This window comes from Chlamydotis macqueenii, chromosome 5 (genome assembly GCF_036417535.1).
Source record: "Chlamydotis macqueenii isolate bChlMac1 chromosome 5, bChlMac1.mat, whole genome shotgun sequence".
Taxonomy (NCBI): domain Eukaryota; kingdom Metazoa; phylum Chordata; class Aves; order Otidiformes; family Otididae; genus Chlamydotis; species Chlamydotis macqueenii.
In genome coordinates, this window is record NC_141560.1 from 19,764,950 (window position 1) to 19,778,854 (window position 13,905).

At 42.2% G+C, this 13,905-nt stretch overlaps 1 protein-coding gene across 3 annotated transcripts in view; it reads left to right on the top strand.

The window, feature by feature from the left end:
* Positions 1 to 2,741: 2,741 nt before the first annotated feature.
* EML5 (EMAP like 5) overlaps positions 2,742 to 13,905 on the top strand; it is a 113,439-nt gene continuing 102,275 nt past the window's right edge. For all 3 annotated transcript variants that reach the window (XM_086748363.1, XM_086748362.1, XM_086748361.1), the window contains exon 1: positions 2,742 to 2,938. In XM_086748363.1, coding sequence (XP_086604489.1) covers positions 2,742 to 2,938 — 197 coding nt within the window. The remainder of the gene's footprint in view (positions 2,939 to 13,905) is intronic.

Genomic DNA, 13,905 nt, shown 5'->3' on the forward strand with positions numbered 1-13,905 from the left:
CTTAGTTTTGCAAAGTATTATTTTCAGACATTGTGTTTCCATAATAGACTGAGACCTTTTTATCCCCAAGGATGTTGAAATTAATGTTGTCACGGCTGCTCATCTGTTTCATATTATATAATTACTTCTTGAACCAGCTACTCTGTATTACTTAGGACTTAGCAGAGAATAATCCCTCATCTTGTGTGCTCTGGAATTAGCTGTTCCAAGAGCATTTGTTTAAGAAATCACTTCTTTAAGCCTTGTTCCATTTAGCAGAACATGAGATACATTGTAAATATATTTGCAATATGCTAGGAAATACTTCTTCTTGTAAGTACGTGTTGTGAGACATTAAAATGCCACTTACTTGACTTAGAGAAGTGATGTACTTGTGTCAGCACATAGCAACGAAACACGATTTGCAGTGATATATCTGACATCATAGGAAAGATATAAAACCCATCATAGCCAGCTGAGGCAAAACAGCTAAACACTGTGTTTCACTCCTAAAATACAAAGACACAAAATGTCTTATTTGGCTAAAAGCTCTTTTATTTCCCTCCCTAACCACAAGTCTTTCCTCTCCCTGCGAGCACCGCCTGGCCGGAGGGATCCCGCCTGCCGGGATCAGCACCGCGGACAGCGCCCGGCGGCGCCGCGCGCCTCCCGCCCTGCTGGGCCCCGCCGCCCTCGGCCCGCGCGGCTGCGGAGGAGGCGGAGGCGGAGGCGGAGGGTTGGGGGGGAGGGGGGGCGCAGCGGCGCTGAGGGGGGCTTGGAAGGGGCAGGGCACTCTCAGTTTGTGTATCCCCCCGGAGAAAGCATGGAGAGGGGCCGGGGTCAGAGGCTGAATGTACCTGTGCGTCCTATACAAGAATACAACGCTGCGGGGGGGATGTGAGGGGGCCTGGTGGTGCCTGAAGCGAGGCATAAGGTTACCAAACTCCGGCAGTGAAGTTTTCCTCTTGGAACTTTCTCTCAGGCATTTCCTGATCTTAGAGATGGTAGGCAATTCCAGAACAATCAAAAGTAAACGTCCTTCTAAGGCGAGCTGGTTGGGAATTTTCCAGTCTGTTTCCCTGGCTAGTCTCCCATCTTGGGGACTCCAGAGAAACGGCGGCTGCCCAAGTTCCAAGGTGCCCTGGCTGTTTAGGAAGCAAACGGAAGAGAAAAAGACTGCTTACGATTTTTGTGGAAGTAACATCTGCTTTATCTGTTGGTGAATATATACAACTTTTTGTCCCGATAAGGGAAAAAAAGCCCTTTTCTTTCTTTCTTTCAAAAAATGTAAATTTATCATGGAAGGGGAAGTTTCCTTGACTTTGAGTCAAGTTTCAGGCTGCAGGAATCTCTCTGCAGACTTCTGTTACATGCCTTGTGTTGTTTTCAATAAACGTGTGGGACTGAAAGCCCCGTCTGATCCCGGTGTCGTGAAAATCCTTATTGTCAGAGCTTGAGAGAAATACCACTTCTCAGTGTTCTTTCTAGGCTGTGAAAATATGTTACTATAAAGCTAATTGACTATAATGATTAAATGCATGTTTTTACAAAATAATTATTTTTCAGAACAATGAAAGGAATAACATAATATGAAGTTTACTCAAGAAAGATTTCGGAGGAGAAACTCCCACTAATTAAAATGTAAATAGAGTAGCATAGGAAAATGTCTCCAACATGAAGTAACTAGTTAAAGTAGATGTTTTGCGGAAGAAGTGTCAATATGACTAATGAAATAGTAGAAGAGAAATAAACAAATGGAGATTTTAAAATAAATCCTGACAAAATACATACTTGGAAAGCCACATCTGGGCAGAAAGTAACAGGAAAGTGATTGGTTTTATTGTCGGTTGCCCAACCTGGCTGGTTTTGCCAGGGTAAAACACTTTGAGACCTGAGGATGGAAAGTTGTGTCACGGGGAAATTAAAGCATGGACGGGGATGTGAGTGTTGTGCGGTGTACGGGGTGGGCGCTGGGGTTAAAGGGTTAAATTTTGGTAATTAAAAATTACAGGTGACATTTTCTTCTTGGGAAATAGAGCTGCTGCGCCGCTGGGCCCTCGGTGGGAGCGGGCTGGGGGGTGGTTTCCACACACGGCTGGGGAGGTTTGGAGGGGGGGCTCATCCAGCCCCCAGGGTCGGTCGACGGAAAGGCAAGGAACCGGTATATTCCCCGAAGGGGCCGTAAAAAATGTAAAACTAAACTTGGGCAAAGGGGAGAAGACACAGCCTCGCTTAAAAAGAAAACAAAAAAAAAAAAGGGAGGGGGAAGAAAAAAAAAGAAAATTGTAAATAAAAAGCCCCCCCCCCCCCCGTTACAGCCTGCCCGCAGCCGCTCCGTCCCCTCTTCGCGCCGCCATCTCTTCGCCGCGCGCCCTTCCCGCCGCCGGCCGCGCAGGCCCGCCTGGCCGCCTGACGGCGCTGCCCTCGGCGCAGGCGCAGGCCGGGCCGCGCGGGGCGGCGGGGGCCGGAGCGGCGGCGCGCCGCGCCCTCGCTCCGCGTCCCGGGCGGTGTCTCAGTGCAGCCATGTCTGGCGGCGCGAGGCGGCGAGGCGGGCTCGGTCGGCGGCGCCCTCTGTGAGGCAGCGGCGGCGGACGAGCGGCGGCGACGGGCGTTCATGTCGGCGGGCGGGGATTAGCGCGGCGGATACCCAGCCGAGCGGAGTGGGCGGCCGACCCGTCGCCCCCTTCCCGCGGAGGTGGGGGGGGGGGGGGGGTGTCACCGGCGGGAGAGAGCCGTACCCGGCTGGCGGGGGCGGGGGGGACATGGCTGACCGGAGCGCGCCGAGCTGCCACCTGCGGCTGGAGTGGGTCTACGGTTACCGGGGTCACCAGTGCCGCAACAACCTCTACTACACGGCGGCCAAGGAGATCGTTTACTTCGTGGCGGGGGTCGGTGTGGTCTACAGCCCCCGGGAGCACCGGCAGAAATTCTACCTGGGGCACCAGGACGACATCATCAGGTACCACCGCCGCCGCGGGCCCCGGCCCCGTAGCCCGTCTCGTCCCCCGGCCGCTCCTCCCGTCCCCCCGCCGCCACCTGCCCCAGGTGCCGTCCCGGGTCGCGCCGGCAGCCAGTCCTCCTCCCGCATCCGGTCAGCGCTGTCGGGATGCGGGGAGCGATGGAGATACAGCAAGGACGGTCGGCGCTTCCTCACCCCCTCCGATCGGGCCTCGCCGTGGGTAGAAACAGCCTGGAAATGGCTTTTGGCTGTTCGGGTTTAACGGGCCGTGTCGTGCGTGTCTCCCTCCCCGCCACGGGTGCGCGGTGCCGAAACTTGTACGGGCGCGCTTGTGCGCCGTGGGACACGATACGGCACGGCACGGCAGCCTGAGGGTCCCTGCTCGGCCGCCCCTCAATGTCACAGGGCCGGCGGGAGGAGAGGGAGTAATCTCGTGTGTGCCCTGGAGCGCTTGGGCTGCGGAGGAGGTTAATCTGCAGCAGGTAGACCTCTGGCTCACGTTTAGAAGGCGACGATTACGTGGGGAATTAGTGGGCTGCCTGTAACTCCCGCAACTTTTAGGGTAATCCTAACACATCAGCCTTTCTTGCAAAATTGAGGCTTCTCCTGTAGCTCAGTAGTACTCTTGGCTGTGAATGTTATCAGGTGAAGTTAATTAAAAAATAATTACAAGCAGATGTTGCAGAGGTAATGTGCTGGCGTTATTTCTTAAGTGTATTTTCACTCTAAGAATGCTTTTATAAGCATAGTGGTGTTGTGAGATCAATGAGAGAATTTGAGGAGTATGAAGGGCAGATGTGAGCCTGACTCATCAATCCTTTCCCTTCCAGTAGGTGTCATTGCGAATGGATTTTAATTCTAATTTCCTTTGCTGTTCCTTTTGGAGTGAGAGCTAGCAGTAGACAATTTTGTAAGTGATTTACAGTACAAAATTTGTTTTTATGATGTTTAGTGCTCCCAGGCGTACCTTCTGTATATGTTACTGGTGTGAGTAACAGGTATTGCCCACGGAGAATGGAATAGATGCTATGTCTTCCATTTAAGCTTTTAGACACACTAGAAAGCTTGATCATAATGGCCACTTTTTTTTCTTTGTTTAAATCTTTTTGAGGAAATTGAAGTAGTTTTGAAGTATGACTATGAATGTCTTTTAGAAGGATGTCACAGTTATAGCGTATTTCTTCTTGGTGCTGAAAGTGTGAAGAAAAAAGTAGGCAGACAATGTACCATTATAGACCATTGTACTAGGGGTGTTGAATCAGAATTTTGAATCACTTGCATCATTTAATGCTTTAACATTCTAATTTTAATCCAGGAAAAAGTGTTTCTTAAGATTTGCTAGCTGTCTCTGATGTCAAGCGTTGCGGGAAATCCAGATCCTCAACTTCCCATTGTGCTAAGAAAGTGGTGGCTCATTACTTGTCCTGATCTAAGGACCAACGTTGCCATCGTGTAATATTACACATTTAATACCATGTATTCATGAGTGCTTCCAAATTACACTGTTCATCTCAGTAGGACTTCTTACAATGTAAGAATTGCGTGGTTTGAACTACAACTGGGGAAGTTGTTTATGTTTTTTTCTGTGGTAACAGTTTTTGCTCGCTCTCTCTCAGTTTTAGTATGATGTGCTACATTTGGCCAAAATGTGGCAGAACTCATTATTCAGAGTAGTACGAAAACAAATCAATCTATCAAAAGTCAGCAAACCAGACAGAAAGAATATAATGACTTTATCTGATTTCTAGGGGGTTGTACTTTGATTTGTATGGTACCATGACCTGGCATACTGGAGTTTCTCCTGCTTTGAATTGTACTGATGTTGAGAGAATAGGATTCTAAATATGTTAAAGCATTACAGTTTTATGCAGTTAGAATTTTGCATGCTGCTTAAATGCAAAAGCTGCACAGGAATGTTAGTATGCTTAAAGAAAAACGCTCAATTTAAAAGCAGCATGGCTGTTTCTGATAAGATTAGATTTGCAGTGATCGGTGTTTCACTTGCTGCTTTTTCTAAAAGCAACACAGTACCATTTAAATGTCATCATCCAGTACTTCTGTACTTTTCCTGAGTAAACTTGGGTACGTAGACATGTTGGTTCTCAATATTTAAAGCAGTCATAGTAGGAAGGTCAAATATTAAAAAAATGGATTTAAAAAATACCAGAAAACGTGTAAAAATGGGATTATGTAATACAGTAGTTGATGCCACTAGATTTCCCCTATGAAGATAGTAAACTTGAAGTTGTGTTGCAAAAAAATTCATATGTTTTGTGTTTTAATAGGCTCAGCAAGTACCATCTGAATGCTGAGGCATTTGTGATGTTTTAGCAAAAGCAATGGGAGACTTGCTCTCATCTGTGAAAGCAGGTTTGGTGTCTGAAAATCTTATGTATTTAAAGAATCAAACTTCCATGAGCAGAACTCCATAGCTACAAAGACTAACCAGTATATATTACATGCTACATGGTGATATTATTAGTACTCTTCCTGAGAACTTTTGTATCATTAGCGAGCTTTAGATGACATTCTAGTTTTAAGCTTCAGTCAGGAAGAGAGGAATTGCAATTCTTAAGTCAGATACTAGTTCTTTAATAATAGAAAACAGTATTAGATTAACACACAGCTAGAGGATATTTTCCTTTGGAAAATTTCTTTCTAGCACTAACAGTTTGCCTTCTGCTGTGAAGTTTTACCTCTTTTTGTTGAACAAAAACCTATAAACCTGTTGTAAGATTTTTTTTTTATATCATTAGATGTTTTAACATAATTTATTTGCAGTACAAATGTCTAATCTCAATTTTAATCACAGTGTCCACCACCACCACCCCCGCCCCAGTCTCAGTTAACTGTACTGAAAATATGAGAGCTCTCTGTCAGTGTTTTATCCATCATTTCTATTGAACAGTCTTTTGGAATAGAAGAGGGTAATTAGGATCACTTGGGGCCTCTATTACCAGTCTGGTTTTTTAATGGAACAATCTCAGTCATTCAGCCCCAGTCTGTCTCTAAAAGGACTTTTCTTGCTTTCTAGTGAGCTTTTGTTTTATCTTTTGATTTTTTTCTCTTCTGAGAGTTACTTTACAGAAATCAACCCACTATGCTGGAGGACAGAGAGTATAATGTTTTTGATCTTATTTACCTCCCATTTCTTATGCATCTGCACACACATTTTTATTTTTGAGGTCCTGGGTGTGTGCAGACACTCGTGGAACTTGGATGCAGAATTGCTTTGGAAATTTGTATCTTTTGGGAGTGGTGATAACTGAGTTTTTTCCTTGCTTTTTTAGGAGTAAATAAGGAGGAAAATCTTGTACATGAAATCTCAGGTAACTTGCTTTGATAGTGTCGTCCATTGCCAGCAGTATAACTTGAACATCTGCTGTATTTGCATAAAATAAGTTCCCCTGTCCAGCCTGGGCTGTGTATATGTAGGAGATAGTAATTTTGAATGAACATGTGAATTATTCCTGCAAAGTTAATGATTTAAACTGTATGTTCTGTAGAATTTCATAAATCGCCAAACTATCTTGTGAGGTGTAGATTGGTTTGCTTTATGGTAGTGGAGGAAGGAACAATGTCTTGTGTTCAGGTTAGATCTTCCTTTTATTCTCTCTTCATAATTCTAATGGTTTAGAGGAGCATGGGTTATTTAATGTAGGCTGTCCTTCCCTTATCTGAGAGACCTCAGGGGGATCATATTTAATCTTGATCTGTATAAAGATTTCAGAAGATACTCCCTCAGAGTGTTAACTTGTCGTACATGAAACTGATGCTCATGTTGAGGCTCCTTATTTGTCTGGGCTAGCTAAAGTGTATTTATATACTTTACTTTCTCTGATAGAAGGTGAGAAAATGGAAACTCTGAACTCATCCACCTTTTTGAATAGCTGACTGCTGGCAAAAGCCTTTGATGTTACCAGAACTATTCTCTATGCCGACGTGCTCCAAGGAGACTTCTAGAATCATTTTTCCTTTTGATGTATTTTTTTCCTTTTTTTTTTTTTTTTTTTTCCCTGCTGAAATGATAGCCCTGTGACTGTGGTTTTTTTTTTTTTTTGTGAGCTTCATAGTATTAGAATTTTACTGAGCATTAACTTCTTACCTGGCATTGATGATGCTATTGAAAAGCAAAAGCAAAACCTAAGATCAAACTTTGAGATCTTTAGTAGACTTGGCAAAAATTCATATTTTGCTTTCCATGATGTTTGTTCTTCAGTTCAAACTTTATTACTCATTCATAAGTCTGTCCTTGTGCACCGTTATCTCTATGCTGGCACAAAACAGCTGCACAACCATGCAGGTCAAAGAAAGGAAAGGAACTGTGTTTCTCTGTCAGAAGGAAACAAATTGGGAACAGCTGTTATCCCTCTCCTACTTGCTTGATGTCCATCATGTGAGTAAGCTGGCAAATAATGGTGCTGTTCTGTATTGTTCCTACAACTTTATCACCAGTAGACTGTGACTACTTGATTAAGATGTCTGTGATACATTCAGGCTTTGTTGCTAAGGGTGGTAGCCGGCACATCTAATCCTAGAAAAAACGCTTGAATTTCTGCTGATAATTCTGTCTCTACCTTTGCTGTGGAGCAACCAGAGACTGTGTCTAATAAGTTAATTTCCCTACTTGTCTAGAAATCTGTGTGTTCTTTCTTGTTTCAGACTAAGTTAGGGGAAAGAAACCATGCATCGTCTACCCTGGGATTAGTGGAGTTCTGTTTTTAGAGCAGACATAACTTAAAAAATTATTCAGGAAACATTAATATTCTTTACTATTAGGAGTCCTAGTACCAGAAACTAACAGATCCCCTGCTACAAAGACAGGAGGAGGAAGTTGGTACTACCTTCAGTTTGATTAAAAATGCCTGGTTCTTTTCCCCTTTGTGCCCTTCTGTATCTAAGACCATAGACAGGTATGTCTCATGCTTACAGAAAGCAGAGGTAGATGCAACACAGGTTGAAAGAATGAGAAAGCATTTGTCTGTATTCTGACAGAGATAGAGTTTGACTGTTTTCAGCAAAATAGTTTACTTAACAGAAGCTGTGATTTAGACAAGACAGTTTTTCTTATTTGTTGCTATGAACTCTGTAGGAATAATCTTGGACTTTATTTCCCAAGGAACAAAAAAAAACCAAAACATCAAAAATTCTGGCCACTCTGAATGGTGGTCCTTCTGGGCACTTTATTTAAGACTGTAATCTTTTTATATTTCAGAATTTTGCTTGATCTACAAGAGATTGGCCTACCTGAGATTCTGTGATCTCGCTCCTATATTCGAAGGCAAAATAAACCACTTCTTTCTAGTGTCCGCATTTCTGAGGTTCTACTGAAAATCAAAATCACTAAAATCGCGTCTGCTCCCTGGTGTTTAGTGCTGTCCACTAACTCTGTTTGAAGGAGATTTTTCTATCTATTGTTGCAACCTCAATGTTAGTCTAACCATCAGCATCTAAGGAATTGTTGGACTCAGGTGCTTTCTAAGACTGCTACTAGAAAGGTAGCAGGTCTCCAGGAGGCAGGTCCAGGCTTTCTCTGTGTGGCTGTAAGCTGTGATTTGCAAACAGAAATTCTAGCAGTGCTGTGATTAGTCATGTCCTAGTTTTGAATGACGATTCTGATCTTTTCCTCCTCCTCTCTTTTTGTTAACTATATATTGTAACTAATAACTTTACTGAGGGGAGGCAGGAGTAAAATCCGTCTTACCCTTATGCCTCAAATGTGAAATGGGTCATAGAGTCATAGAATAGTTTGGGTTGGAAAGGACCTTTAGAGGTCATTTAGTCCAACACCCCTGCAAGGACCAGGGACATCTCCAACCAGATCAGGTTGCTCAGAGCCCAGTCCAACCTGGCCTGGAATGTTTCCAGGGATGGGGCATCTACCACCTCTCTGGGCAACCTGTTCCAGTGTTCCACCACCTTCATTGTGAAAATTTTTTTCCTTATATCAAGTCTCAATCTGCCTCCCTCTAATTTAAAACCATTACCCATTGTCCTTTCGCAACAGGCCATGCTAAAGAGTTTCTCCTCATCTTTCCTGTAAGCCCATGTTAGGTACTGGAAGGCTGATACAAGGTCCCCCAGGAGCCTTCTCTTCTCCAGGCTGAACAGCCCCAACTCTCTCAGCCTGTCCTCATAGGAGAGGTGCTCCAGCCCTCTGATCATCTTCGTGGCCCTCCTCTGGACCCTCTCCAACTGGTCCACGTCCTTCTGATGTTGGGTGCTCCAGAGCTGGATGCAGTACTCCAGGTGGAGTCTCACAAGAACGGAAATAGAAATACCTCAAAATGTTGCTTCTATAATTCTTAGGAAACCTACAAGGTGCATACACTCTGAATTGTTAGGATTAGTCCTGGGAAACCAGTGTTTTTTGTTAAGTTACAAAGAAAGTCTTTGGTAGGTATCCTTCCCCTCTACTCAGCACTGTTGAAGCTGCACCTGGAGTACTGTGTCCAGTTTTGGGCTCTCAAGTACAAGAGAGATATGATACTATGAGAGAGTCCAATGAAGAGCTGTGGAGATCATAAAGGAACTGGACCATCTCTCCTGAGGAAAGGCTGAGGGAACTGGGACCATTTAGCCTAAAGAAGATGATCAGAGGGCTGGAGCACCTTTCCTGTGAGGACAGGCTGAGAGAGTTGGGGCTGTTCAGCCTGGAGAAGAGGAGGCTCCTGGGAGACCTTATAGCGGTCTTCCAGTACCTGAAGGGGGCCTACAGGAAAGATGGGGAGAGGCTGTTTAGTAGGGCGTGTTGTGATAGGACGAGGGGTAATGGTTTTAAAATAGAGGGAGATAGATTTAGATTGGATATTAGGAAAAAATTTTTTACAATGAGGGTTGGAGAATACTGGAACACTTTGCCCAGAGAGGTGGTGGAAGCCCCATCCCTGGAAACATTCAAGGCCAGGTTGGATGAGGCTCTGAGCAACCTGGTCTAGTTGGGGATGTCTCTGCTCCTTGCAGGGGGGTTGGACTAGATGACCTTTGAAGGTCCCTTCCAACCCAAATCATTCTATGATTCTGTGATTCTAAGAGAAGGCTCAGAGGGGATCTTGTCAATGTATATCAGTACCTGAAAAGAAAGTGTAAAGAAGAAGGAGCCAGGGTCTTTTCAGTGGTGCCCAGTGATGGTCAAGTGACTTTCCAGCCAAATATCAAAATTGGAGCCCCAAGTTGAACACTGGGGGCTTCCAGAATTGGAAATTGGGTTCCAGAGATTCAGGATTTTGACTACAAATATCCATTTATGATATTCTTCCCATGTGCAAACTCAAATAAAAATCATTTCATGTAAGCCTATAGTTAAGGAAATTATTTTTGAAATTACTTTTTCTTGAAGGAAATTAGACATTGAGAATAGTTTGTGCTTTTTTGACATGCAATGGAATGTTTACTGTGAAACCTAATAGCTTTACTAGTTTGTTTTCTGCAAAGAAGAGCAGGCTTTGGAGTGTGTGTTGATGTGTCCCTGCTCAAACATGGCAACTGGGGTTCATTCTCCATTCACGCTTGATGAGGAAATCACAGTCTTGCTTCAAAGGATGAAAGCAGTGTAATGCCAAAATAATGTTATGTGTACCGTTCTGAGAGGCTTATTACAACAACCCACATCACTTGAATAGATTAATTCACTGGGCTAATGTACTTCTTTGTGAATATGACATTTTCCTTTTCTGAATGTAGTATTTTGAGGGACTGTTTTTTTTTTTTTTTTTTTTTCCCCATAAAGTTTAGACTTCCAACTTAAAAATTAGGTCTTCTCCTTAGCTTATTCTTAAGCTTATGTAGTGCCATGTTTGTTTTGTTTATACTAAAGATAAATCCATCTACTCTCACTTTGTAATTTCCAGATGTTCTTTAAGAGCATAATCAATTTATTTCCCTCCATTAAAGGACTCATGACCTAACGGGACCTAAATTATGTCATAATTAAACTAATCAACCCTCTTATGAGCCTCTAGCTCAAGTATCTTTTGACTCTGTGTCACTCAAAATGGCATTTTTTACAGCAGAAGTAATTACTAGGACAAGGAGTGAGATAAGTACTTTGCTGAGCACTTCATTTTATGCCATCATTCATAGGGACAAAGTCCCAGTTAAGCTCTGTCCAGCTTTTCATGTTCAGTGTAAATTGTCAGATGTGTAGGAGTCTGGAGGAAAAATTTGTGTCCATGTCTTAAACAGATCAGAGGGAGAGAGGAGAAATTGATCTGCTTTTTCCTTGATGAAAACCAAGGTTCCTGGATAGTTCTAGAGCTGTTCTGGAACACGTGTTGTACCAGGCTGGAAGATGTTCTTTCAGGGATTTATTGTTGAATCTTCATTACAAATTTGTTGTTGTTGTTGTTGTTGTTTTTTTGTTTTGTTTTTGTTGTTGTTGTTGTTTTGTGGTGGGTTTTTTTTTTAACTGAGAACTTTGTGTGTTGGCTTTTTAAAGTATCTTTTGCTTGTATTTGTTTTGATAAAATTGAAATATTTTAGGAATACAGAATAAAATATTTTCTGGATTAAGTTTTGAAATGGACTAGACTGTGCCTGTTGCTTGATATGCCTGCATACCATTGAAAACTTTATTTTTCCTAGTTAAATATACATGAATGGAAATACCAAAAATAACCAACAAGAACTGAACATGTAAAACATACTAGAGGTTCATTAAAGTAGATCGACACAGCAAGGAGCAACAGGCTTACAAGCTTGCCTTCATGCATGGTCCTTCTCATAGCCAGCAGTCACATCACCTTCTGATCTGATTCTGTCAGCACTCTCAGGCAGGGTCACGTCAGGTCAATACTTAAATAAGAAAACATCTTGATGCTGTAGAAAATGCTTTTCTTGATTTGGTAGTTGACTCTTTTTCCTCAGAACTAATGCGACGACGTAACGCTCTAGGACAACATCAGAGAAGAACAAGAAATATAACCAAAGGCTTAATAATGTTTGATCATTAGAAACTCAAGGGATTTTTTATTTTATTTTTTTTTTTACTTTAAAATGTAGTTTGGCCAGTTTTTCAAAATATTATTATATCACTTAGAGTTCCATTTGTCATTTAGGACATCACTTTCTTCTAGCATCAAGGACTTTAAAAGAAAAATAATTTATTATTCATAAAAGTGGCAAAGATGTCTAATCTGGACTGATAAGGATCAGTCATACGCTCAATTTAGAATTTAGATTTCTTAAGATATACTTAGAATTATAATGCTGTTATAGTATTATGAAGGAAATTGGTTTATTGACAATATATTTATTTGTCATGGAATAATCTGTTGCTTTTGGTACTTGCATATGGTAGACAAAGTTTCTGAGCACTTAAAATAGCTTGAAAAGAAAAATAAAGTTATACTGTTCCTTGAACTTACGTAGCAGAGGGTGGAAGTTCCCTGGAACATTTTTTTGTGTTGACCACCTTTACTTTCATTTCAGATTTTGTCTTTCTGCTTCAATTTTGGTCATGCAAATGGCAAAAGTGATGCCAGCATTACTAAGAAAGAGGACAGACTTTGATATCTGTTAGTTGCTGATGTCTGAGTTGAGTGAAATCACTCCTGGAGACATCTTCATCAGCCTGTAAACATGAAGAAAATCTGCCCTTTGAAGGCCCCATCCTGACAGACTTATGATTTTGGTGATAAATGAGATATTCCACTTCTACACTGCATTTAAAAGCAGTCTTTGCATGTTAGAAAAGCAATTTTTCTTGTTATTTTACCTAGCTACTAGAGGATACCTGTACATTAAATCTCTAGAGAAACAGTGTATCTCTTCTTCAGAATACTTTCCTCAGCCTAGTTGGAAAAGACTTTCCTTTAACTGGAAATCCTCGTTACCATTGAGAGGCTTCCTGGTAGGTTTCTCTTCTTTTGAACAGGATTTGAAGGTGGTCCCTGATGCTTATCCTTCTATGAAAGCCCTAGGTATTCAGATGCTACTTCAGAAGATACAGTGGACAATCCTTCAGCTGCTTTTCACAGTTTTCTAATTGCATGTCAATGCCTGGTCTTCCAGGCTTTTTCAGGGGAGTTTTATTTACAGTACCTATTGCTGTGGTGTGCAGACAGGATGGATCAAGACCTGTATCTGTATGCCCAGAACAGTCTGATTCTTTTGATTTAAAAAGACGTGTGACTCCCTCTCATTTTAGCCAAAAAGAATTCCTTATTTTAACTCCCATCCTAACAGTGATGTCCAACTTATTATTGCTTAAATATTTATGGAGTCGTCTTTGACAAATATTTTTGGGGACTCACTTTTTTGGAGGTATCTTAGTATTGTCTGTCTGTGGATTAGCATTGCTTGCATTAGAATGATGTTCCTGTGCTGAAAAGTAGTGGATTCATATAACGAGAGTAGTAACTTCACTTGAGCTGTGAACTGAAATGCCTCTTTTCCTGAGCGGAGGTAAGCCAGTTTGTTCACAGGAATCCTGTTACTTTAGACTTCCCAAATATTAACAGAATTACTAGGTTTTATTTTAAAATAAGTATGTGGAAATATAAAAATCTTAAACACATGCTTTAGATTAGTTCCAAGAGATTTCTCTGCATTTAATTCAACTAACAAACTGCTGATATGCATATCTAGTCTCAAAACCAGGACCGCATCTTCAGAAAATCCTCACTTATGCATTCATTTAGAACAACCTGTGCCTAATCAGTGGATACTGGGTAGGATATGTGGCTGGCACAGGAGAATACCTGAGCAGACCCTGACGTTCTGTTCAGATTTTAATTTTCCTCTTCACAGGGGTTGCTGTGAATTGGAGTGGATGTTTCTTGGGAGTTTGGATTCAAGAGTCAAGAGAAATGTGTCACGAGAATTAGTGCCGTAACCTTGGAGAGAATAATGTTGTTTTGAACAAAGTGATCAGCTTTATAGGTACCACAAGTGGTGCTTCCACTAATGGTTTACCACATCTGTGACAGATGACATGGAGGGAAATTTTTCATTTGCCTTTTACATTG